This window comes from Fukomys damarensis, unplaced genomic scaffold (assembly GCF_012274545.1).
Source record: "Fukomys damarensis isolate Sample0158 unplaced genomic scaffold, DMR_v1.0_HiC HiC_scaffold_23, whole genome shotgun sequence".
In the NCBI taxonomy this organism is placed as follows: Eukaryota; Metazoa; Chordata; class Mammalia; order Rodentia; family Bathyergidae; genus Fukomys; species Fukomys damarensis.
Window position 1 is genome coordinate 48,055,489 of NW_022900935.1, and position 26,654 is coordinate 48,082,142.

General features: G+C 38.3%; 1 protein-coding gene across 4 annotated transcripts in view; it reads right to left on the reverse strand.

Annotated features, from left to right (window-relative positions):
- Nucleotides 1-26,654, reverse strand: part of Kansl1 (KAT8 regulatory NSL complex subunit 1) — a 176,232-nt gene that overhangs the window by 108,099 nt on the left and 41,479 nt on the right. For all 4 annotated transcript variants that reach the window (XM_010637479.3, XM_010637478.3, XM_010637477.3 and 1 more), the window contains one exon: nucleotides 19,994-21,365. In XM_010637479.3, coding sequence (XP_010635781.1) covers nucleotides 19,994-21,282 — 1,289 coding nt within the window. In that variant the 5' untranslated portion in view covers nucleotides 21,283-21,365. The remainder of the gene's footprint in view (nucleotides 1-19,993; nucleotides 21,366-26,654) is intronic.

The following is a 26,654-nucleotide window of genomic DNA, read 5'->3' on the forward strand; positions in this document are numbered from 1 at the left end:
GTTTTAAATCTATACAATAAAAAGCCACAGGATATGGTTTTTTATTAAAGCAAAGGCCTTTTAAAGTATGATTTAAAAGTACTGGCAAACTCAAGAAGCCATGTTCAGTCACTTATTGTCACATTCCAACTAATTCACTATGGGTACCCTCCCATGTTTCAAATACCAGCACCACCACTTGGTCCTTTCCACTTCCTATCATTTTTAAGAAGATATGCTAGTCAGCTTTCCAGCTTTTTGCTGTGACAAAGTATGCAAGCTAATCAATTAATAAGAAGAAAAGATCTATTCTGGCTCATGATTTCAGAAGCTTCAGTCTGCAATGGTTTGGCTTTTTCTGAGGCTGTACAAGGCAAAACATACTGAAGAATGTGTGGCAGAGCAAAGCTGTTTACTTACCTCATGGGGTCCAGGAAGCAAAGAAAGGGAGGGAGTAGCTAGGGTCTCAATACACCCTTCAAAGGTAGGTCAGGTTCCCAACGACTAGTCTAACCCATCCCCACACCTCCTAATGTTTCCACCATCAGAGAGACTAAGCCTTCAATATGCGAGCATTTGAGGACATTTAAGGACCAAACCATAAAAGACAAATCCAATGATTTATATAAGCAAGTTTCTATTTCTACTTAACCAATTTCATAATGTATCTAGAGATATTAAATTTGGAAAAGGTGGTGCTATCTAGAAAAACATTTTCTTGAAGATTTTTGTGCTTTGCTGAAACAGCTTTGTGGTGGTGGTGGTGGTGAATAAGCAGCTATTTAGCTCTGAATTTTCATGTACTAAATATTTTTATTCAATTTTTTTTAAGCTCAAAAGAGTACGTTGTTAAGCTAGATAGCTCAGAGAACTTATTCAGTTATGAACTAGGTACTCACAAAGAACTCACCTGACTACTGGGTAAAACAATATAAGCTCTAAGCCAGGCATGGTAGCACATGCTTGTAATCCCAGCACTTGGGAGGCTGAGACAGGAGGGTTGCTGAGAGTTTGAGGCCAGCCTGAACTAGCCTCAGAAAAGCAAAAGCTCTAAGTGAAATGAGGAGAGATACTCCAGTGTCTCTAAAACTTCTTTTTGTTCTGTGTATCTCTCAGTAAGCAATCACTCTGAGAATCAACTGTGAAAAACACTATAATGCACCATTTCATCTACATGCTTCTGAGAATCCACTATATCATATTTAAATAGGCTTTTAGTTTTCATAAGATCTTTCCCATACTCATTTGATTCTCTTTAAATTTCACAGGAAACAGTCATGCCACACATCATCCATTTTACAGATAAGGAGACTCATTAAGAAAGGTTACGTTTTTTAGTCAAGTTTAGCTACTTCATGTAACTAATGGCCAAACTAGTGTCATGTAACAGTCTCACTACTTACAAAGATGAGTCTAAATCAATATTTAACATAAGATTTTTATAGATCCCCCCCATAAGAATGGCTTACAATTAAAATTCCATTCCATCACAAACTACTATCCTCAATCACTGACATTAAAAAAAAAAAAGAGCTAGATCTGGTAGTGCATGCCTGTATTTCCAGTTACTCGGGAGGCTGAGGCAGGAGGATGGCAAGTTGGAAGGCCAACTTATCTAAAAATAAAACTTAAAAAATGTCTTCTTAGCAAGGGAAAGGCATGAGTTCAAACCTCTGCACAATTAGATTGTCCCTAGACTCCCAAATTAATCCATTACTGGGCCAGAGATTTAGCTCAATGGAGAAAGCGCAAGGTCACAAGTTCGATCCCTGGTCCAAAAAAAATTAATAATAATCAGTTACCAAACTCATTACAAATTCTTGTCTCTCTTTCTACTACGGCTATTGCAAGTTGGGCCTTTATTTCTCCTGCCACCAAGGCACTGGTTTAGACCCCAGCTAGAACAAAAAACAGGATTTCCGTCTCTATCTAATTCAGAGGATGGCAAACTTATGTAGAGGGCCAGATGGTAAATATTTTAGGCTTTGCAGGCCATTAAATCTCTGTCTCAAACACTCAACTCTGCTATGAAAGTATTAAACTGCTATATAGATATTTGAGTGAATTGAGTATGGCTGATTTCCAATAAAACTTCATTTACAAGAGCCAGCCCTGAGCTGCATTTGGCCTACAGGGCACAGTTTGCTAATCCTGCTAAGACAACCAGCTAATATCAACGTCCTAAATTCTAAATGGTCTATGGTTCTCCCCCTCCCCCCACCCTATATTCCAAATTGCATTCCATGATTTTGGCTCCTTATATTGCTCCAATTTCATGTTTTTGCTCAACTTGTATAAACAATGTCCTTTATTAGTTCCCTCTAACACTTTAACCTCTCTTGCTGCCTGCATTCCCAATCTACAAGTAGAACTAAATCTTATCTGTCTTCAAAAACTCCCCTTCCCCTTTCCAAGGAACTTCCACAGCACATCATCCCTGTCTTTTGTGACAATGACTGCTTTGTATCTCACACCACAAGCAATTGGGTAACCATCTTGGCTCTCCTTAGCTTGTGGACAGAATCTATTTGAGTCATCTCTATTTCCCACAGCACTTCACACTCAACAGAAACAGGTATTATTTCAAAGAAAACAGTGTTAAAATTAAAATCTTTTATGTAACACAACACTTTTAAGCCTGGGAACCTTTTATATTGTTTTGTCTAAAAATTAGTGACACCCACTCAATAAATTATGCCTGCAAAAATTAGTCTCAATCTCAATATTTAGAGGGCAGTGTGGTAAAGTGTGAAAAGCAAAAAAGGTCTACATTCAAATCTGACTCTGTGTCTATTATTGAGTCTTTGCTTCTTTATGAACAGGTGTACTACTACCTACCTGGGAGACTAGGAATAATTACTTGCAAATAACAAGCACCATATTTAATTATTACACAATATGACTTTCACAAACACAACTTTGATTAAGTTGTCTAAATTATAAAGTATCTATTCTGTCAAGAGAAACTGCTGAGTATCTTTTACTCAACATTATGAATAATATGAACAAAGACATGGATGGCCCCTCACAGAGAAATACAATCTGATAATAGCTCCTTTCACACAAATACTGAATAATACAACATAGTGAGTGCAAATGTTCCAGCAGTTTCTGAAAAGATGAGAGCTTGAGATTTCTAGATTGTTTTAAGCACAAAGTAAATATTTACTAATCATCAATAATCAAGTTCCAGGGCCGGGGATTTAGCTCAGTTGGTTCTGCCGCCTGCCTCATAAGTGCAAGGACCTGAGTTTGATCCCCAGTACCAAAATAATAATAACAACAACAACAACAACAACGACGACGACGACGACGACGACGACGACGACGACGACGACGACGACGACGACCACCACCAAGTTCCTATCAAATTTAATTATCTTAAAACATACATGGGCTCTCTAACCTAGTCATAACAACAACAACAACAACAACAACGACGACGACGACGACCACCACCACCAAGTTCCTATCAAATTTAATTATCTTAAAACATACATGGGCTCTCTAACCTAGTCTCTCACCACACCTTCTACACCCTGGCCCTCCTGCTGAATTCAATCTGACAAACCCAGCTCAATCCAAAGGTCCCACCTCAGGACATTTGCAAGTAGTTCTCTTTTCACCAGGAATGCTCAGACACCCTCTCTTCATTTCACACAGCTCTCAGTTTACAAGACATTTCCTCAGAGAGGCTTTCCCTAAACCACTCCATTTTAAAATAACTCCCATTAACAATCACTTTCAATCTCCTTACAATCTTTTTATAGCACTTGCTAACTCACCTTTGGTCACTCACTCATTATCTGTCTTCCTTATTAAGATAAAATCCCATGGAAATAGTAATTTCTTGCTGGCAGCTGAATTCCTCGTAACCACCACAGTATCCAGATAATACTGAGAACATATACATTCTTATAAATTGATAAATGAGTAACATATCTTTGAGTGATGAGGACTATTACTTCATTTTTGTAAATTACACTGTTACTTTGGGGAAAGAGGGAGGCAGTGAAGAAATCAAACCCAGGTCCCCCTCCCCACTTTTTTCGGGGGGCGGGGGTTGAGACAGGGTCTCACTATGTAATTGAGACAGACCTGGAGCTCACTATGTAGCTCAGGCTGGTCTTGAACTCACAGAGATCCTCCTGCCTCAGCCTCCCAAGTGCTGGGATTACAGGTATGCACCACCAGGCTACATGACTTCTTAAACTCAAACACTTCTAATAAAATCTATCATGTCAAAACTATGTACTACTAAAGGGTAATTACATTTATTCTAGAAAGAAAGTCTGAAGCTCTTCTCTAAAGGGTGCCAATCTCAAAAACACCTTAGAACAGTGATTTACAATCCTGACTGCACAATGGAATCGCCAGATTTTTTAAAATATAAATTCCTGGGTCCATATGGACATGAAAGTGCACTCTTGTAGTTGCAGCTACTCAAGAGGCTGAGGCAGAAGGAGCAAAAGGAACACTTTAGCTCATGAGTTGGAGACCATGAGAGTAACATAGGAAGACACCCCCTACCTCCACCCCCACTCTCATGATGTCTGCCTCAAAAACAAAAGACCCTCGAGGCCTGAGTGCTACCCCAGATCATGCTTTATTCTGGTCAGTGGTATAGCCATAGCCAGGATTTTCCTACTGTACATCAAAAGTTGAGAGTCACGAAATTCAAAGTAAACAGATCGTGTTTTTGCAAAGCCATTCATATATGAAATAAAAACAGAAAATAAGAGTTAAAAAAAAAACTTAATTGACACTTCTGGTAAATTAACATACAATTGAGTAATTATATACCATTAAAACATCCTAAGCAAAGTTTAATATCTCTAGCTGCACTCAAATACTCATCTGCCACTGATTCTATTTGTTGTTGTTTGTTTTTTTTTTTGGACAGGGTCCCACCAAGCAGTTCAGATGGGCTTTGCCTCACTAGCCCAGACTGGCCTCAAAATCGCAGCAATCCTCCTGCCCCAGCTTCTTGAGTGCTGGGATTACAGGGTGAGCCACCACAACCCGATCACTAAACAGATGTTTAAATTTACCACTAAAATACAAATCATATTTTTTATTTAAAATATATATTTCAACAAAAGTTCACTTCTTATTGATACTGTATATTATTAAAAAAAATACCAAGATAGTATGTTTTGGAAGAGAGTATTTCTGGGGCTGCATTACAACTATAAAGTCCTTTATATTTTTGTTGGTTTTTTTTTAAATCTCTGAAGCCAGGCACGATGGTGCAGACCTGTAATGCCAGCACTCAGGAGGCTGAGGCATGATGATTGTGAGTCCAAGGCTAACGTGGGATGCATAACAAGTTTGGGCAAGACCTTGTTTCAAAAAAACTGAATCAGAGCCCGGTGTGGTGGTGTAATGGCACCACATCAGGCTCTGGGAGGCTGAGACAAGAGGCACAAATTCGAGCACAGCCTAAGCAAGAAGACACTGTCTCCCCGAAAGGGGGCAGAGGCCTGGGGGATATGGCTTAGTGTGAAGGCACTGGATTTAAGGTCAATTCCCAGTACTACCAAAAATAATCCCACAACAACAAAGTGGGGGACTTTGAAAATAGTATTTACACCAATGAATGTCTTCATTTACCCTCTATGAATACTGACAAGAGATACAAAGGAGGGGGAATTTCAAGCATTTATTTGTATCATGTCTAAAGGGTTTGAAAGAACAGGTATCAGAATGACAGATAGATTTCTTCTTCTTTTTTTTTTTTTTTTTAAGTCCAGCAAGCAAATATCAAGAAATGAGCCAATTCACTGATTCCAACCTAGAGCGTCATAATTTACTGGTTTTTACACCCATATTCAAGGAGCTTTTTAAAAAGTGGCAAGACAGAAAGCAAATTATCAAAAGCTAATTATTTGTAGAATAAATCAATCCAGAAATGACACCCACAATGATATAAGTAACTTTAAACATTACTCAGATACTGAGAATAACTAAGGACTTATTCTACCTACCCTTCTATCTTTACTCTTGGACCGTATGGAGTCATCTGCTGACATGAAGCAGAAAATCACGAGTAGACTTCATACAAAATATAGGAAGCCTGCAGCAGTGGTTTTTAAAAACTAAAAAGCGATGTAAAACTAGATGCAGTGACAAGCCTACAGTAAAGACTGAGGCAAGATGATCACGTGAGCTCAGTTCAAGGCTAACTAACCTGTGCAACACAGCAAAACCCAACACCCAATCTCAAAACAAAATTCTGTGGAAGAAAACCAGACTCCAGAGAAGCCTCTACAGACTGACTTATTGGTTATATTATATTTATCCTAAGAACTATTCAGAATTCCCCTGTCAAGTGAATTAAATTTAGCAAGAAAGAACAGCCACAGCTCATCAACACATTTTGGCTGGAGAGGCTGCAGACAGATTAGGCTTGAAAGGCATAAGCATCATAAAACTATCAGAGTTGGAAAATGACTCTTTAAAATTTCCTTCTACAAAGGATGAGCACAGGACAGTTCTAGTTTGCTATGTCACTTTACTGCAGGTAAAACAGTGACCTTTTTTAGTAACTTTCTCTTACCAAGAGCCTGTTAAAATAAACAGCCTGGGATTATTAACCAGCAAATATACAAACAAAGCCACAGATACACAGTCAAAGGATGTAGACTGGAAATGAAAACAAAGCAGTACAGAATATGAACTCCACAAAGGCTTACAAAATGTTTTCAGGCAAATGACTATGAAACAGGAATACAACATTAAATGAGCAGACAATGAAAACTACACGGGAGGGTTAACAACACAGACAGGAGGTAAAGATCTCGCGAAATGTCAAGAGTCCGGTCATCTACTTACTGGTACAACACTAACCCAGGAAAAGTGTGACCCCTTCAATTCTTTGGAGAGAGATGAGAATCTAAGAAGGCAGGGAGGAAGGTGAGGTACAGATGGACTGAAAATTTGATACTATGGAGAGTAGGAGGAGGGAGGAAAACCCTGCCCCAAAAGTAATTGCCTAAGTCAAGGACAGTCAGACAGCAAGAAACGACAATTAGCACAAGAGACTACGAAGTATAGGGTCAGGGATTTAGCTCAGTGGTTCTGCTGCCTGCTTCACAAGCACAAGGTCCAGAGTTTGATCCCTGGTACCATTAAAAAAAAAAAAAAATCCAAAGAAAAAAATGAATAGTTAAAAAAATAAAAAAAAAACTATAAACAAAAAGGCAACTTTACAAAAGGTAGGGATAAAAATAGTAAAGCAGAAGGCCAGGGATTTAGCTCCGTGGTTCCGCCACTTGCTTCGCAAGCCAAGGTCCCGAGTTCGATCCCCAGTACCAAAAATAAAAATTGAAAATAGTTAAGCAGAAAATTATGGAACCAAGAAGAAAAAAGACACTAGAAATGAAAAGAATACAAAAATTAGTAAAGCCATGTTCAAAGAAAGATTTAAGAGATTACTAAGCAGAAATGCTTGCAAATAAATGTGAAAATCTAGGTAAAAACAAGTAATTTCAACTAGGCATAGTGGCTTGCACCTCTAATCCCAGCACTTGGGAGGATGAGGCAGGATTGCTCCAAGTTCCATGCCAGCCAGGGCTATACACTGAGTTCAAGGCCAGCCTGGACTACACAGTGAGACCTTGCCTCAAAAAAAAAAACTAATAATTTTTTTCCATAACCAAGGATCAAACTCAGGACCCTGTGCTTGTGAAGAAGGCATGGCGCCACTCAGCTATATCCCAGACCCCCAAAAAGTAATTTTCTAGAAAAATATATCATCAAAACTAGCTCATGAAGGAAGTGGTTAAAAACTTTAACAAACCAATAACCACAGAAGAAAATTTTAAATATAACCAAGAACCTACTCACAAGGCTGAGGCAGCAAGACTACTTGAGTTTGAGACCAGCCTGATCAATATAACAACACCCCATCTCAAAAAACTAATAAATGAAATAGAAGGATCGGCTGATAGAAATAAAATGGTAACTGGTTCAAAACACTTAAAACAGTCAAGTTCTCTCAGAGCATCAACAGATAATCCTAGTTAACCATTTACTAACTCAATCTATGAGTTGACCAGAAACACAGCTAGTAAAAAAAAATAAAATAAAATGATAGCCCATTTCAAGTTACGAACATGAGAAGAGGGATCAGACAAAAAATAAAACAAAATCAAAACAAGCCCATACCAAAATCACATTTGACATACTCCAGATAATCCAAATAGCATTTTATAGTAAATGACTAAATGGAGTAAAGAACTCCACAACAGAACGTAGACAGAAAACAGATTTCTATCTTCTTCAATCTCTGCTAACCTGAAGAGTTCTTGACACAAGTAATAAGCAGAGTAAAAGGAAAAACTTTTACAGAATGGAAAAATAATTTGCCAGCCATTCCTCAAACAGAGGGCTAATATTTAGAATGTATGAAGAAAAAAAAAAATCAGACACCCACCCCATAAAAGATCCAATCACACAATGAGCAAGTGAAATGAAGACCCTCCACAGAAAGTACAAATGGACTGGGCATGGTGATGCAGGCCTGTAATCCCAGTGCTCCGGAGGCTGAGGCAGGAGGATCTCTCTGTGAGTTCAAGATCAGCCTGGGCTACTTAGGTGAGTCCCTGTCTCTAAATAAATAAAGTACAAATGGCCAAACAATACATGAAAAATGTTCCACATTGATAGCCATTAGAGAAATGCAAATTTAAAAACAAAACTGAGATTCCACCTTACTCCAGAAAAAACAGCCATCAACAAGAAATCAAAGAACAAATGCTGGCTAACCCCTACACTTGGGAGGTTGAGGCAGGAGGATCGCAGTGAGTTTGAGGCCAGTCTAGGCTACACAGTGACTTCAAGGCCAATCTGAACTATACTGCAAGACCCAGTCTTAAAAAAGACAAAAACAAAACAGGCTGGCAAGACTGCAGGGGTGGGAGTGAGGGGCTTCTACACTTTTGGTGAGACTGTAAACGAGTATAACCACGGCAGAAATCAATGTGGAGATTCCTCAAAAAACTGAAACTAGAAATTCCATTTGACTCAGGTATTCTTTTAGGTATCTTCCCAGAAAAGTTGGAAGATATCATATTATAGTGATATATGCATATCCATAATGTTTATGGCAACCCAACACATAATAACTAAATCTTGGAAGTGGCCTGGCCAGTATGTCTGTCAACAGATAAACATGGTATTAACACACAACGGAGTACTTCTTTACCATAAAGAAAAACTTGAGGGCCGGGGATTTGGCTCAGTGGTTCTGCCACCTGCCTTGCAAGCACAAGGGCCCAAGTTCGATTCTTGGTACCAAAAAAGAAAAAGAAAAACTTGAATAATTTGTAGGAAAATGGATGCACCTTGAGACTAATGTTAAGGGAAATATATCAGATACAAAAGCTTAATTATTGCATAGTTTCTCTTATATGAGAAACCCGAACTATAAAGAACAAAATAAAAGATAATAACAAGCAGGGAGATCAATCATTCTCAAAGGTGAAGGGGACTAAGCGATGGAGGGAGGGAAGGGATAGCAGATGAAAAAAAGGAATAAAGATGTGTTATGTACATATACCACCTCCTTACAAGAAAAGTAAACATTATGCACTACAAATATTCACAAAGGGCAGGGGAGGAATCGAGAGATGGGAGGAAGGGAAGGGAAAGAGAATGAAAACAGGGATTAGGAATATTATGTACATGTATCAATTCCCCAGAAGGAACGTAAACATTATATACAACATGTACTTATAAATAAAGAGTAAATGTATTTTTCACTATCTCCACAGATACTGAAAAGTCCCTTACCTCTAGTACTATTTAACAGCGTACTAGACAGTTCTAATCTATAAAATCAGACACGAAAAAAAATGACAAGTGAAAATAAGGGATGGGGATTTAGCTCAGTGGTACCGCGCCTACCTCACAAGCGCCAGGTCCTGAGTTTGATCCCCAGTACTACAAAAAAAGAAAAAAATTTTAAGCAAAAATAAAAAATAGCACTATCTTGTCACTAGGTTTCTATTGAGCTAATGACATAAAAATCAAATAGAAGTAAGTTCAGTATCTGTTAAAAGTAATAAAATTCAGTAAGGAGACCAAACACAAAAATCAACACATAAAATCAACAGTGTTCCATCTACTCACAAGAAATGATCTCATTCCTCATAGCATTAAAATCTGCAAAATACAAAGAAATAAACCCAAGCAAAAAACAAAAAGACTATTAAAAAAAAAAAAAAGCACAAATGTTACTTCAGACATTAAGAACTTCAGAGGAAAAATATTACATCTCTGGAAGTGCTAAAGTCAAGATGTCATATTTTCAAACTAACATATATATTTAAAGCCATCTCAATTCAGATCCACGTAGGATTTAAAGAAAGTCAACAAACACATTCTAAAGTTCATATAGAAGAAAATGGGTCACAAATAATATCCTCACAGGTACATATAATGTGAAGTACAAGAAAAGTGAAGTTATCCTATCAATATTATGGTAAACAGTATGTATCGTACACAGTATGGATACTTTATAATGTTTAAACCTTTAGTAATTCAGTGTGATGATTCAAGAATTGATAATGGATCAATGAAACAAAAGTGACATGTGTGTTTAGACCACAATGAAACTGTCACATCTAATACAGAAAAAATAATAATCTTCTCAATATACTGTTTAGGAACAACTGGTTATCCATGGTGGGGGGGTTAAAGCTAAAAAATCTAACTTCAAATCACATACAAAAAAGCCAAAAAAGGGGCATGCACTCTTCTTCAACATTTCAAATAATTTTTTGTTTGTTTTTATTTTTTTGAGACAGGGTCTCACTGTGTAGTTGAGACTGACCTGAAACTCACTATGTAGTCCAGGCTGGTCTCCAACTCACAGCGATCCTCCTGCCTCAGCCTCCTGAGTGCTGGGATTACAGGCATGCACCACCACGCCCAGCCTTCAAATAATTTTATTCATTTAGTTTTCCTTCCCAAACACTGATACTTCTTCTTGTCATTTTTATTTGTATCAATATTTAGCCAGTATTCTAGGATCAAATCCAGTTACATTACCACAGTGTTAAATCACGGAATATTAGATTTGGAGTCAAGATTTCTATTACTATTCTAGGAGAGTGAGACAGGAGGATTACAACACCAATCCTAGCCTGGGTAACATACCCAAGACTGTTTCAAATTTTGAAAGGTTTGGAGATGTAGCTCAGTGTAAGCAAAGGCCCTAGGGTTTAACTCCCAGCGTTAGAGAGGACAGACAAGGGACTTCTATTACAACCTTGGCTCATTCTAATCATCTGCATGGGACTTCTTCATCTGTTGCAGGTTTCTCATTTGTAAATGACAAATGTGTGCTTATCTCCAAAGTAAGCTTCATAAATCCTCCCCCTTAACCAGTCTTTCCATTCCATGTCTACTAGCCTAGTTTAAGGCCCTTACTTACAGCTATCACTGTAAGTTCCTCACTTTTTAGTCTCACCCTGCTCCAAAACTTGACAGTCTCCAATTGACACAAAGCATAACAGAATCAAGTTACTTGTTCATGAGCACCTGAATGAAACACGCCATTACACTTAAAGAATCACTCATATTCATAGGATACAATTCAAATGCATTAGTTTGGTGTTCAAAAACTACATGATGCCACCTTATCCTTCCACCCTCATTCACTTTCCTAAACTTTTATCTCTGGCAGACAGGGCTTTTCACTGACCATCCTCCTTTGAGCACCCTCATCCCTGGACCTGAAACATCCTTACGACAAATTATTTCTTCCTCAAGATATTAGCATTTAGGGCTAGGGATTTAGCTCAGTGGTGCCTCGCCTCCCTCACAAGTGCACAGTCCTGAGTTCGATCCCCAGTACCAAAAAGATTTCAGCATTTAATACCTGTAACAGGTACCTAACACTAGCACTGAACATACAAGGTCTAAGGCAAATGTATCCTTTTCTACTGGACCATGGGGATACACATAAAATACTCCGTGAAGACAAGAACCAACCTCTCAATTCTTGTGTTTTCACTATTTATGTAACACGAGAAGTGTTTTCCTTGCTCTTTGAAGGAAAGGTTAATCTTAACAAATGACCCTCAAAGGCTAGTCTCCAAGTAATTAGAGACTTGAAAGTTGTTACATGTTATTTGCTCAGAGAATTTGAGCTCCTCCTCCTCCTATTGCCTCACAGACATTTTAACTATCCTCTATGATGACAACATGTTAATTTTCTATCCCAATTATTAACTCAGGTAAAGCTAAAAGAATGAACGTAAGCTATAATCACTTCGAAGGCTGGCCTGCTAGTAAATACCCCAAGAGCAATTCTGTGCTTTACCCTTGCATAGGCTCACTATACATGGCAAAAGAAGGAACATTTATCTAGTGATATTATCAGTGTCTATTTAAGGCAAACCATAGAAGCTTAAATAATCTAACCTTACTTAGGCACTAATGGAAGTAACTTCTGACATCAAATAAAATGTAAAACCACACACACACACACACACACACACACACACACGATCAACATCTTAAAAGCACTTACCTTGAAACTTTCAAGGTCACCTCAAACCTCTTAAGAGGATCTGGGACCTGCTTTCAAGTTATCACTTAGAAGAAATTAAGAGAATTATCACTTGAGAGAATAATCACTGTACTAAAAAACCTTCCTATAACTACACAATTAGCCTTTCTATACTTCCAAGCTAAATTACTTCTGTGAATGTATTTACATAAAAGGACAATTTCATATACACATTCGTAGAAGCAAAATGGGCCTTAAGCAAGTTTTATTGTTTTCAGCTTACCAAGAGAAGACTGGCCTGTCCTCCCAGCCTTCTGAATAAGGATCTTGCAAAATACATAGGGTGTGCCCCAAAAATACTTACTAGAAAAATCTGCTGGGAGAGTACCAGTTTAAAAAGAAAAACAGAGCCAGGGATTTAGCTCAGTAGTTCCGCCACCAGCCTCCAGCCTAGCAAGCTCAAGGATCTGAGTTCAATCCCCAATACCAAAAAACAAACAAACAAACAAACAAACATTTGTAACCAGTTGGAAATCTAAAGAAACAATGGTTGCAGCAACTGACCTAAAAATTATGAAGATCTGATTGATTTTTCTTTTAGAAGAAAAAAATACCTTCCCATTTCCAAGGCAAAATTTTATACAAGGCAACTAGTAAATCCATAAATTCAACTTTATCCACCTAAAAAAACAACCAGAATTCTTTGATATCCGATGGTGTCAAACAGCATTAAGTACCTAACTTGTTCTACATAAATGAACTTTATAATGCCATAATTTTTGGTCTTCAGTGTAAAGGATGGAATCCAAGGGCCTTGAAACCCAAGGGCCTGAAGCATGATGAAGATTTTAACATTTTAAGCATGAAGTTTTTAAGCAACTGTTTTTGAGAAAGAGAAAAATGTTACTGTTTTGCTTTTATGAAAGAGGGGCTAAATGATTGTTTGCATTAGGGAGATTTACTTTCAAAGGGTAATATTCCAACAACAGCCTGGTGACAAGGATACCCATTTAGTAAAGGCTTTTGTTTTTACTTTCACTCCACCCTCTGGGCCCTTTGAAACAGCAGTAACATTAACCTCAGATTTTTTTCACTGCTCTAAGTGGGACGCATGCAGTAACACTTGCTATACACGCACACATACTGCCATCAGGCTACCTCATGATAGAATTAAGTGAACAGGCTGCTGAAGCTGTTTCTTATTCCCTGATGGGACCCAGTTTGAGATGCCCTAGGAAAGGCAAACAATCTGAAATAAAGGAGACATGTCAATACGTTAACAGTGACAATAGCCTTTCCCAGCCTGGCTTGGTCTGGTCCCATAATTACCATAACAAACAAGCAATCTCCTCTCTTTCTTTCACTCTTTCCTTTTCTTTCCTTCATGCTCCTCTCCCTCCTTCCCTTCAGTACTGAGCATTGAACCTTCATACCGAGGTACATGCCCAGGCTTTTTAGTTATTTCTTAAGACAGGGTCTTCTAAGCTGCAGAGGCTAGAACTTGCATCCTTCCATTCCCCTGCCTCAGTCTCCCAGAGGGCTGAAATTACAGGTATGTGTCACCGTGCTTAGATCTTTTTTTTTTCTGTGCTAGGAATGGAACCCAGAGCCTCTAACATGCTAGAGCAAGAGCTCTGAGAAACTCAAGCCTAGGAAGACAATATTAAAATTAACAACTGTCAACAGTATCAAGATTTCTAATAGATTTCTCCCTCTTCAGTATTAATCTCACAAATGGGGCCAGGGATTTGTTTCAGTGGTTCCACTGCCTGCCTCTCAAGCCCAAGGACCCAAGTTTGATCCCCAGTATCAAAAACCAAACCAAACCAACCAAATCGCACAAATGCTAGGAAAAATAAATACCTGTGTAGTTCATCCCTCAGGTCTTCTGATACTTGCCAAATAAATTGATTAAAAAATCACGTAGTATTAATCATAAACCTATTCAAGTACCAAAATGACACAAATTTAAATGAAGTGTGGCATCTTAAGTCACTTTCCTGTTGCTGAGACAAAATGTCAAACACCCACAACTTAAAAGAGGAGAGGTCTATTTTGGCTCACGGTTTTTGTTCATGGTCAGAGGACTCTATGGCAGGTACAGGTTGGCAAAGGGGGATAACAGAGGAAAGGGTGTCTCAGCTCATGCTAGCCAGAAAATAGAACCAAAAGGAACAGCCAAGGAGAAGACTGTATTATATATACAACCTTCTCAGCCATGGTCCCAGTGACGTACCTCCAACCAGACCCCACCTTCCAAGAGCACGTTTAGCTGCTGAACTCAGTAATGACGAATCTCCTGATGAGTATACTAACCCCATAATTCAGTCACCCTCCACACACTTGTAAATAATTTGGGGGTACATTTTAGATCTAAATTATAATGTGAAAAATCAGTCCGATGCTCCACAACTGTTCGTTCCAGTTGTTCTATAACTAGCTTAAATTACTTTTAAAAGATTTGTTCTTTTAGCAAATGGGTAAGTATGCCAGAAAATTTAACTTTATTTACTTGAAAAAAGTATTAAATATATCACTTCTCTGGATTTAACCTTCTCATCCCGTAGTTGATGCCATACCCACCAATGTACTATGCTGAGAGCAGAAACAGCAAAGTTAATTATGCAGGCCTTCAGGTTGGTCCACTTCTGAAAAGATAATTTTCTCTGACTTTGCCCAATCAGTTCCAACAGAAAAACAGTAGAATGGTAAAAGCAAGTTTCTATATTTAATTAAGCAAATTATTGAATATATCTATAATCTTGGGTTCTCAACTGTAAAATGGGGATCTCACCAGGATATGATACCAAACACATAGAAAGCATGATGAGCACTTCCTGTTGTTAAAAAAAAAAATCATTCCAGCAGGGCATAATGGTACATAGGTAATTCTAGTACTCTGGGAAGCTGAGGCAGATGGACTGCAAATTCAAGCACAGACTAGGAAACTTAGTAAGACTCAATCTCAAAAGGGGAACAGGGGTGGCGGGGGGCACACCTGCTGGGCAATGCAGTTGAATCCAAAGGCCCTGGGTTCAACTGGGGAAAGAGGTGGCTCACAGGGACTGAGAAGAGACACTCCAGCCACTTCCTAGATATCATCTATTTCTGTCCTAGCAAATTCCCCTTCCCAACACAACCCATTTTTACCACACACACACACACACACACCACATTCGCATGCACACAAAGCTGGGCATTATGGTGCACACAATTATCCCAGCACTCTGAAAAGCTAGGATAGGACCATAGTAAGTTCCAGCCCCACCCAGGCAACTCAGCAACTTAGCAAAACCCTGTCTCAAAAATTAAAAAGGGCTGGAGATGCAGCTCAGTGCAAAAGGTCTGGATTCAAACCTCAGTATCACCCCCGCCCCCGCCCCCGCCAATAAAGGGAAATATAGGCTTAAAAAGTATGTGTGGTTAGCCAGGCATGCCATGGTAGCACTCTTGTAATCCTAGCACTGAGGAGGCTAAGGCAGGACTGCTGTGATTTTGAGGCCAGCGTGAGATACACAGTGAGTTCAAGGCTAGACTGAAACTATACAATGAAACCTTGTCTCAAAAAAATGTCTGTAATACAGTTCATGTGGTTAAGATATAGAAAATTGTATACTTTCCTCAAAATATGTATTAGTCTCCTGAATATAAAATTAAGCACCTTATTTTACATGTTTGATAGATTACTCTTCATCCACCAAAGCTAACGGACAATTTGATTTTTTCCACAAATATAGCTAGTATAACTGTGGGTATTTGCTCTTTTACTGGCTGTGCCATATTAAGCAAGTTAAACTTTCCAATCCTCAATCCTACTCTTTAATATGATAAAAATATCTACCTTCTTGTAATTTTGAAAATTGTGTAAGTTAGTGAAAACTCTTGCAACACTGCCTACCCTCAAATTCAACAAATGGAGACTATGATTATTTCCCCATCAACATGTGTCAACTCTTGTCAGATATAAGTTGGTCAAAAGCAGTTTTTGTCCCTAACTTACTCAAATCAGTTGTCAAAATCATCCCAAAGCTCTGGTGTATCCCAGGTTTCAGATTAGTTTAGTCTCAAGGTCCTCAGTCCTGCCTCCCCTCCTTTCTATTTTGCCAGGATACATCTCTCAAGTTTCTCAAGATCAAATAGGAAAGAGATTAAAGGGAGAGCAAGAAAAGTCATTACACATACACAATGTCATTCAATTCCAGGCCCATGCCCTTTATTTAAGCCAAAGTAAAATAACTTATGAGAAGTTGTTTTATATACTTACTTATGTCAATTATAGGAGAATGACAAACATAGAATTTGCCCAAAATTTATCAACCTGTATGTTGTTGAATCATTCTGTTATTGCTAGCACATGCCAAGGACTTACAACAGATCACATTGTTCAAGGTAGAACAGATTACTACAGAAGGTAGGAAAAGAAGAAAAACTACTCAATTCTTAGTGAAGACCTTTTAATTTTCACAGAGCCATCAACTGTTAATTTAAGCAACATTTAGAAACAAGTCATTTCAACTGTCTCCTGTACAAAATATTTTCGTCAATGTCTGCCCAGACTAAATACAGCCCACATCGTCTCTGGCCAAAGAGTAAAACAGCTCCCAGGTCAAGTTCATGTTGAAGTGTTAACTTCTCATTCTAGCATTGAACAATTTCAGTGTGGTTATGAGACTTGGGAGAACTATTAGATTACAAAAAAAAAAAAGGTTTATAAGTATGTCTTTTGAAGTTTGTTTTCTTTCTCAATTAACGTAATGTCTCTACTTTCATTGTCTAGCCAATACTGACCTGATCAACAAACATCCAGCTAAATAAACATCAATCTTAAAAGTCTATCTGGAGATCATGCTCAATAAGAACTTTATGCTTTATTGATGATTCTGACTTAATTATAATGTGCAAAAAAGATCACAGGCTTGACAATACTTTCAGTGCCAAATTTTTGTTTACTTTTATATGATCTAATGGATGGAAATTCAAGATTTTAAAGATTTAGTTAACTTAATTGCAAGGGGTTTCAATTGACATAAAAAAATTTCCAAAAATGATTCCCTGGTTATCTTTATACTTCACACCCTTTCAAACAACACAACCCTAAGTGGTAATAATGCTCAAAACTAAGTAGTAAGTGAACAGACTAAAATGCTTTTTGAAGTTACTAGCTAACCCTACAGAATAAATTCTGTCCCTGGGTATTTTGATTTCAATGGATTAGGACACTTAGCCACATAACCAAATATCGGAAATATTGTCAAAGCAATGTACTACATCCTGAACAAAATAAACTTACAGTCTAGATGACTTTTTGTTGAACACACAAAATAAATTCAACTTACAATGCTTCAACTATCTGTTACAACTCTAAATACAAAATGTTCAATATTCACCAAGTTATTTGTAAAGCAATGAATTATGCACCAAAGTCGGGGAATTTTGCCACAAATATTGGCAAGCTGACCTAAGCTACTAATTCACTTAAAGAAAGGTAATGTTATACAAGAAGCAAGCTTCTGAAGTATACCACTTTAAATGTGAACAAAGAAGTAAACTGTTGAGTACAGTGACAAAGTCTATAAAGCAGAAATTGAACAAAATATAACCAGACTTTCCCCCTCGAAATACACACAACAGTTTCAATTCACATACACAGTTATTCAAGTGGATAATATAAACAAACCTGAGAATGAGGCAATTTATTGCTTTAAAACATATAGTAACTACATAAGTAACTACAAAATTCTACAGTAAGAATCAGTTTTCTTTTTACTACTAGCAAGGCAAACGTATTTTCCAACATATTCACCCATTTCAGCTCTAATAATGCAAACTTTAAAACATCTCTACCAGAAGAGGAAGAGGATCCACTAGTCATCTATCATGTCCATCTTTCCTAACTTCTCATGTTCCCTCCTCTCACATGTCTAATATCTATACATAGTAAATATATTTATTTAAACATGTGAGTGTAGATTTGAGAGACAGCAAGAGCAAAATACCTCTGGCTCCATTATGCCATCCAATGTGTCACCCATACAAAATGAATATAAAATTTTCTCAAACCAAAAAGATCATCTGACAAAATTGGGGGATTTTAGGAAGAGAATCAAACTATGAAAATGGGCTGGGCTAACAGGCAACATATAAAATACTCTGAGATCTTCTAATTGTTAATTCTTAAAACTTAAGTGTAATAATGTGAAATATACATTTGGTCTCTGTTTCCAACAATTAGAAACCTTGAACTCTCCAAAGTAATAGTGTCTTTTAAATCTATGCTAATAAGCTGAGTTGATAACTGGCAACTCTGAGGTAGCTCCAGATGGGGCTGTCACCAGAAACAGTGAGCTGGGACTTTTGGCCTCACCTCTCAACCTCTGAGGATAGGAGAGAGACTGAAGGCTAAACTGTTCACCAGTGACAAAGGATATAATCAACTGTGCTAAGGCAATCAAGCTTCCATAAAAACAGAGGTTTCAGAGAACATCCCAGAGAGCTGAATACATGAGAGGTTCCTAGAGTTTGTTAAGTTCCAGAGAGGGTATGGAACCTCTATGCCCATTCCCCCATACCTTGCTCTATGAACATCTTCATCTTTGTATTTTGTACTATTTATAAGATACTGGCAACCATAAGATAGTGTTTTCCTGAGTTGTAGGAGCTACTCAAGGAAATTAATTAAATCTGATACAGAGGCTTTAGGAATCCTGATTTACAGCAGGCAGAGGAACAGGTGAAAACAACCTGAGGCTTAACATGGCATCTAAAGTATGAAGGAGGGGTTGGGATGAAGGGTAATCTTGGGGACTAAAACCTCAAAACTGTTGGATCTCGCACTACCTCCAGGTAATGTCAGAACAGACTGAATTACAGGACAGCCAGCTGGTGGTTCACCAGAACTGATAGCTTGCTTGCTATTGAAATCCTCACACCTTCTGAGGGTACAGATGTCTTCTGTGTTGATGGTTGTGGTATAAAAGTAGAGGAAAGAAATTTACTTTTCCAACAGTGAAAAGACCTAAAGTGTTGAAGTTGTAGATCTGAGTATGTTCTCTCCTGAAATTTCAATGAAAAGCAACTCTAAATTCCAGCCAAGTTAATGAAGTTAATTACTTACAAGTTCAAGTAAGTTTACTTACTAGGAAAAAAAAAATCTCCACCGGCAAGCCATTAAAACTAAAATGTCCTACGTAAAGTTTCAACAGAATATATTCACTCTCAAAGAGATACTGGTACAATTTAACAAATAGGCCGCCTTGCATTTTTTTTCAGTAAGATTTTAAAAGGAAATTAGCACCTTTTAACCTGCAGCAACAAATACTGTTCCTTTGTTACTATAAAGTATAGGCAACCACTAACCTAAAACTAGGAAAAAAGATAAATGGAACTTGGATACCAATATACAAAGAATTCTAGTCTCTCCAAAATGGGGACTTAAGTCTTTCTTTCTTGCCCCAACATTTCTCAAGAATGATATGAATGCATGGTTCTACTCACAGGGGTATATGGCACTGCTCAGAATCAGCTCTGGTCAGTTCTTCCTCTTCAATGTCAGACTCCCCTCCAGAACTACTGTCAGTGATGTCTGAATCAAATGCCTGTTCACTGCACCTCAAACTGGCTATGCCACTAGCTGTAAATCTCTCCAATTCTTCTGAAATTGAATCGCTTTTCAGGAAGTTGCTAAGTCCTTCCGAAGTGGTGGTCTCACTGGCAGCTTTTCTTAAGGCAGCTTCAGCCTTTCGGGTCAGCATCAACTGGCTCCGGGATTTTAAGGATTCCAAGTTTGGCAATTTGCTCAAAGTCTTCTCCAAAAACCCACCCAGCTGATGCTGTAAATGCCTCTCCACCTGCTTGGCTTGCACAACCTGTAAGCGCTTCTGTAACCTGCGAGCTCGGCTCTCAATATCAGCTTGCCGCCTCAGTAAAGCTGTTATCCTTGTGTCAGAATCTAAAGCACTGAAAAGAATGGAAGACATGGGGGACTTTTTGCCCTCTAACTTGACACTGCCCAAGTTAGGGTTGGAGTCTGTACCAGGGGATAACCTACTGCTTCCTTGAAGTGCCGGTTGTTCCACGGAATTGACAGAAGATTTGTTAGCAGTGCTATTATTGCTATATAGAGTTGTGTGTTCTACATCAAGGCTTCTATGTGGAAGAGTGCAATTGGTCATACCCCCCTTTAAGTCCCCAGAGTCAGATCCCCCCACTTCACCGCTCTGAAGAGCAGATGAAGTGAGAGCTCGCTTTCCCCCATTAAGGGGATTGGAATTGTCATGATCAGAATGTGTTGAACTTTTAGTCAATTTCTTGGCCAATCCATTTACAGGTGCTTGTGGCAGAGCTGTCTGGCCACTCGTATTCATGGTTCTAAGATTTTCTAAGGAAAACTCCAAAACTGGCTGTCTCCCCAACAGCTCAGCTCGGAGTTCATAGGACTGAGACAGGAGTGGATGAGATTTAAGGACTGCCTGCTTGCTGAAAACTCCTTGCAGCTTCAAAGACTCCTTTTGGGGAACAGTTGTTACATCAGAGCAGAGGTAAGATGCCACCAGTGGTTGCAGCTTTCCCAAGTCTTCCTTAGTAGGATTATTTCGGAAGTCTAGACTGGGATCCTCTGCAGCAATGGCTTTTCTTTTGGTTCCGTTGGCAGCAATAAGGATATTGGCGTTGCCGTTATTTTCGGCACTGCCAGGGGACAAGGTAGAGGATGGGGGAGCCAGTTTGAACCGGATGTGGTGTGCTTCAGCTGCAGCATCAGTGAGAGCGGGCGCCATCGCAGCCATTCAGCACAGAGAGACAGGAAGTCCAGCCTCTCCCGGTGCTGGGGCCAGCTCCACGGCCCCTTACTGCCTCCCTTGAGAACAGGCTAGAAGAGAAAAGAAAAAAAGTCAGAAATACAAGCACATTCAGAACAATACATGCTTTAATTCAAGAACTACTTTAGTACAAGCTCTTTTTCAAACTATGTCTCCAGAAAAAAATGCTCTGGAGCCATTCAAGAGACCTGAATGTCTTTTATCTGAAAAAGGATAAGGGAAACACAATCCCTGCAGCAAGAAAAGAATTCTACTCCTTTTTTTCTGTCACTTGTTAACCACAGACTCAAAGGTGCCAAAACAGAAGTTCCATTCTGAGATAATCACAGATTAAAGGTAAATCATCTGTCTTTAAAAGAAAAACTTCTTTAAACTTCTTGAAATTAGTGGATTTAGCAAAGCCTCATGGACTTGAACCACTAGTGGTACATGCATGACTCCCACTGGGCAGTTTGTAGCACAGGTAGAAGTGCTACAGTCACGTGTGAGACAGTCATGCATGTACCACCAGTGGCTCAAGCCCCCTACTGCGAGACATGAATTACAGCCCCACTGCGAATGTTAAAGCAAATAAATAAAAAACACCCAATAACAGAAAAAAAAAATAGTAAAGGAACATCTCATGCTCTCACAACAATAGTTACATAAAATGCCACAGATCTATACATTTTTCTGTCCAGGAGTCCAGTTCTTATCAGCTTCTCACTGTCCCACTAGTATGGCCTAAACTACAAAACTAAATGTACCACACCTGCAATACCAATTTGCTTCATCAATTTTTTTTCCCTTTCAGATGAGAATGCTCAGTGTTTCCTCTACTGGCCCCTTCTTTTCAGCCTAAGAATTTACTCAAATCTCCTCTATTCTCAAATCAATTGCTCATCATGTCTCTTTCCCTTATCCCCAAACGCTTTGAAAGGAATAAACAGCTGCCTCTGCATCTTCACTCATCCAATATTGCTCTGGCAAAAGTTACCAGTAAATCTCGTTATTAAATTCAATAGTCAAGTCTGTATTCCCCATTCTAATATGATTTCTCCCAAGCATTAGCTAATGCTGACTTTGTTGAAATTTTCCTCTCCTAATGTCCTTGACGCTACTATTATCTTACTCTCTTCCTCCAGTCTGTGCCATCCTTGAATGTTAGTACAAGATTCCTCCTTCTGCCTTCTTGCTCTACTCATTTCCCTAGCAACAACTACTACTATGATGAGGCCCTATACTCTTAAAAAATTTGTAGCTGGCCTTGAACTCACTATATAGCCCAGGCTGGCCTTCAACTTGTGCAGATCCTCCTTACTCAGCCTTCCAAGTGTTGTGATTATAGGCATGCACCAGCGCACCTGGATAAATCAGGTATTCTTAATGCATGGATTCTGGACTTCTGGGACCTCAAAGACCATTCTGAAGTCTATGTTTTCACAGATATACTGAAACATTACCCCTTTCACTGTGTTGACATGTATAATAAGGGCATAAAAACAAAGATGAGAAAATCGCTGTACCTTGCGGGGGGGAAATCAAGAAATGTCACTAAAGTCAGTTTCACTTAAAAATGTTCTCTTTTTTCCCCCTTCCATACTAGGGATTAAACCCAAAGGCCTACAACTCCACTCCATCCCATCACCTTTTTTGTCCTTAATTTTGTCATTAATTTTTTGTCATCAATTGCTAAATTGTCCAGGCCAGTCTTCAACTTTTTTTTTTTTTTTTTTTTTTTTTTTGGTACTGGGGATCGAGCTTGGGGCCTTGTGCTTTCGAGGCAGGCACCAGAAATACTGAGCTAAATCCCCAGCCCCCAGTCTCCAACATGTGATACTCCTGCCTCGGTGTCCCAGATTACTGCTGGGATTACAGGCATGTGCCACCATGCCAGTTAGAATGTTCTTGATGACTTGGTAAAAATTAATTTTATTACATCTTGACCTTCTGAATACCTGTTTTAATATTCTGTGTATTCAACAGAAAAGTATGCATAAAGCACTCTGCTGCCTCACGAAATGTGAGAAAAAGCACTTGTAAAACTGAACTACAAGCTTGTTTTAAAAACTTTCATGAAATACTATCTTTATTTCATAGATCAATATACAATTATTCAAACTTGGGTAGTAGGCAGACATTTTCTCAAAAACAAAGTAAATCTACTTCTTTAAGGAAAACTAGTAATATTTGTTAACTGACAAAATTTGAGTTTTCAAGCAAAAATAGTATTGTATTCTGAAAACTTGTATCTACCATGAGCTTAAACACCTCTATATGAATTTCTAATTAAACAGATGAGTGGTGATATTAGTAAATGTGAATTTGATATATAATGTGTCAACATTTGGGACCAAATGACCAATGAGTGTTAGAAAATCATGTGAGTACAACTAAGGACAAAACAGATCAATTGTAATTTAGATTTTAATGTTAACAGTATGAAAGGTTAGTTGATAACAATTTTAGATTCCACTTTATAAGTAATCTTCATGAAGTAACATGTTGAGTTTGGGTGCAATGTAAAAACATTACGGTTTAGCTCTAAAATGGCCCCACAGCCTCGTTCATTTGGAAAGTGATAGTCCTATGAGGGAAGTAAAGCAGGCTTGCTGTTGGGAGGTGAAGTCTGGTCAGAGAAAACTAGCTACAGGGGGAGTAGCCTGGAAGACCACCAGCTCCTCCCTTCTTTCTTGTCTCCTTTGCTGCCAGAAGGTGAGCAGCTGCTATTCATCCACCAGGCCCCTCTGCCATGCATTTCTGCCCTGGAGTCAGAGGACTATGGGCTGAAACGTGAACCAAAATAAACCCCTCCTCTCTCGGTTGTGGGGAAAAGTGACTGAGACACAAAGGATATCTGAAGAGACTTGTTAAATACAGGTATCTGAAAAGACTATTAACTTCTCTGTTTTCCAATTATTTATCTGTTGATGCCAGATTTTCTTTTCTTTTTTGTGTGTGTGCATGCTACTGGGGATCAAAGCCATTTGTGCATCAATCCTACACTCTGCAATTCAGCTACACTCCCAGCCCAAAGCCAGATTTTCCTTATCTACTCCTATTAAAATGGTATTACAATAGAATAAATACAGCAAGCAGGAGAACCCAGTTGTTTTCTATTAAGTTAGATAATTAAAAGATTTGCAAAAATATAAAAAGCGCCTTTCATTACATTTTTACTTTGGCTATGGCTGAAAGTTTTTTTCACAGTAAGTAATGGTCTTGTTATTTTTAAATTAAATGGTAGTTATTTTCACAATTTATCAGGGTTTTCTAATAAAGCAAACATGTATAAATAAAAGTCCTCTGTGGTTCTCATCAATTTTCAGGTGTAAAAAAGAAGTCTGCATTTGTGAATTCACTAAACTATGCAAACTTTCTCTTCCCTCACCAGAAAAGGGCAATCTCCAAAGTGGACCAACATTTTAATTTTTAGATCAATGCTGATATAGGATGGCAGGCTCTAAAGTGTTACATTAACTTCTTTATGATGATTCAGAATGAGAAAACATTATTTGTAGAAGCATCAATACACATACAGTTAAAATCTGTCTAATGCCCTATATAAACGCTAAAAGTTCCTTATACTAGGGTTGTGTTTTAATGTGTGAACATTCTATGAAAGAAGCAGATATGCAGGTCTTGTTTAGTCCTCATGGCCTTTCTGGTATAATGCACTGTGTATGACACAAATTGGTCAATGTTCACTTTTTTCATTTCTGACTTCAAATTTAATACTAATTCTTAATAAAGTAACAGCTATATTGCAGACCAGTTGACAGGTGAACCAGATATGTTATTTGTTCAAAATATTTTGAGTCAAATAATATGCAAATATTTTCCCATAAAGAAAATTTTCTATCAGATCCATCGATTCAACTCCTGCTCTTTAGAATATCAATACATAGTTGATATTATGGCAAGGCAATGAGGCACATCAATGAGAGGTGACTATTACAACATGCAGAAAGAATTATATAGCCTACTGCCAAAAAGCACCATAGTAAACCTCAGTAATGGCACAAACAACCACCTTCTGGGGACACATGTTACACAAAAAACAGGAAAATCAGGTTCACCCAGCACAAACAAAAGGGTCCTAATTAGGATCACACAAGAGGAGATAGCTAAGAAGTAAATTCCCCAAGTTATTCTATAATGAAATTCTTTAAAGTTCTGTTTTTATTGTTTTTTGTTTTTAAAGTCAGGGTTTCATATAACTTCAGGCTCACAGTGAACTCACTCTATGTAACCCAGACCGGCCTCAAATTTGCAGCAATCCTGCCTCAGCCTTCAGACTGTTGAGATTAGAGGCATGCACCCTCCAGCCCAACTTAAAGTTCTCAATTTAAAGAAAAATATGCTGGCTCAAATCTCTTCTAACAAGACTCTTGTAACTACAGCCTTCTCAAATTGTCTACGAAATTGCCAATAATCATCAAGAGTTTATTTACATTTTTCCTTGGTCTTAATATCCCCAGAGGATGCACTATAAAGAATAATTACTCCTAAAAGTGTACCAATAAACTCAATGAGAGAAAAAAAAAAAGAATAACTACTAAACCAATTCTCTTAGGAGCAACAGAGGTCACCACTTCTTTTCAGAAAAAAAATTCCCAAAGAAACACTGCTGTTAAAAAAAATTAAAGCTGGGTGTGGTGGCACACACCTGTAACACCAGCACTTGAGAGGGTGAGGCAGGACAATCACCATGACTGAGGGCAGCCTGGGCTGCACAATGAGTTGAGGCCAGCCTGGACTACACAGAAAGACACTGTGAAAAAATAGATTAACAGATAGATCCATATCCTTCTTCCTTATTGACCTTAAATGTTATAGTGAGATTCAGTATTAGGAGCCCAAATGATATTTGGGGTTCACATCCTGGCCCCATCTACCACCTGTAGATTATTCAACTACTCCAGTCCAAGTTTGCTCATCTATAAACAGCAGAGATTACCTTTAAGGCTGCTGTGATTACACAAAATATTTTGACTGAGTTAAAACTACTACCTGGCAAAATTATCCATTAATACTTGCACTGTTATGGAGAAAAAAAAAAAAGCTAATGGAGAAGGAATAAATTTCCATTAGATTTTGATGCATAGGAAAAATATAAAGCAACTGCTTATCATTATACTTAAAGACTCATGCACACAGAAAAAGGAAAGCACATATCAAAACAGAGACATAGCACTATTAGCTACAATTGCCATAAACACCACTTACGTTTAGGACATTAAAAAAAAAAAAAACAAAAAAAACTTTTTTAGCTAGGAGTAGTGGTACAGGCCTGTATTCTCAGCACTCTGGGATGCTGAAACAGGAGAATGGCAAATCTGTACCCAGCCTGGGAAAAG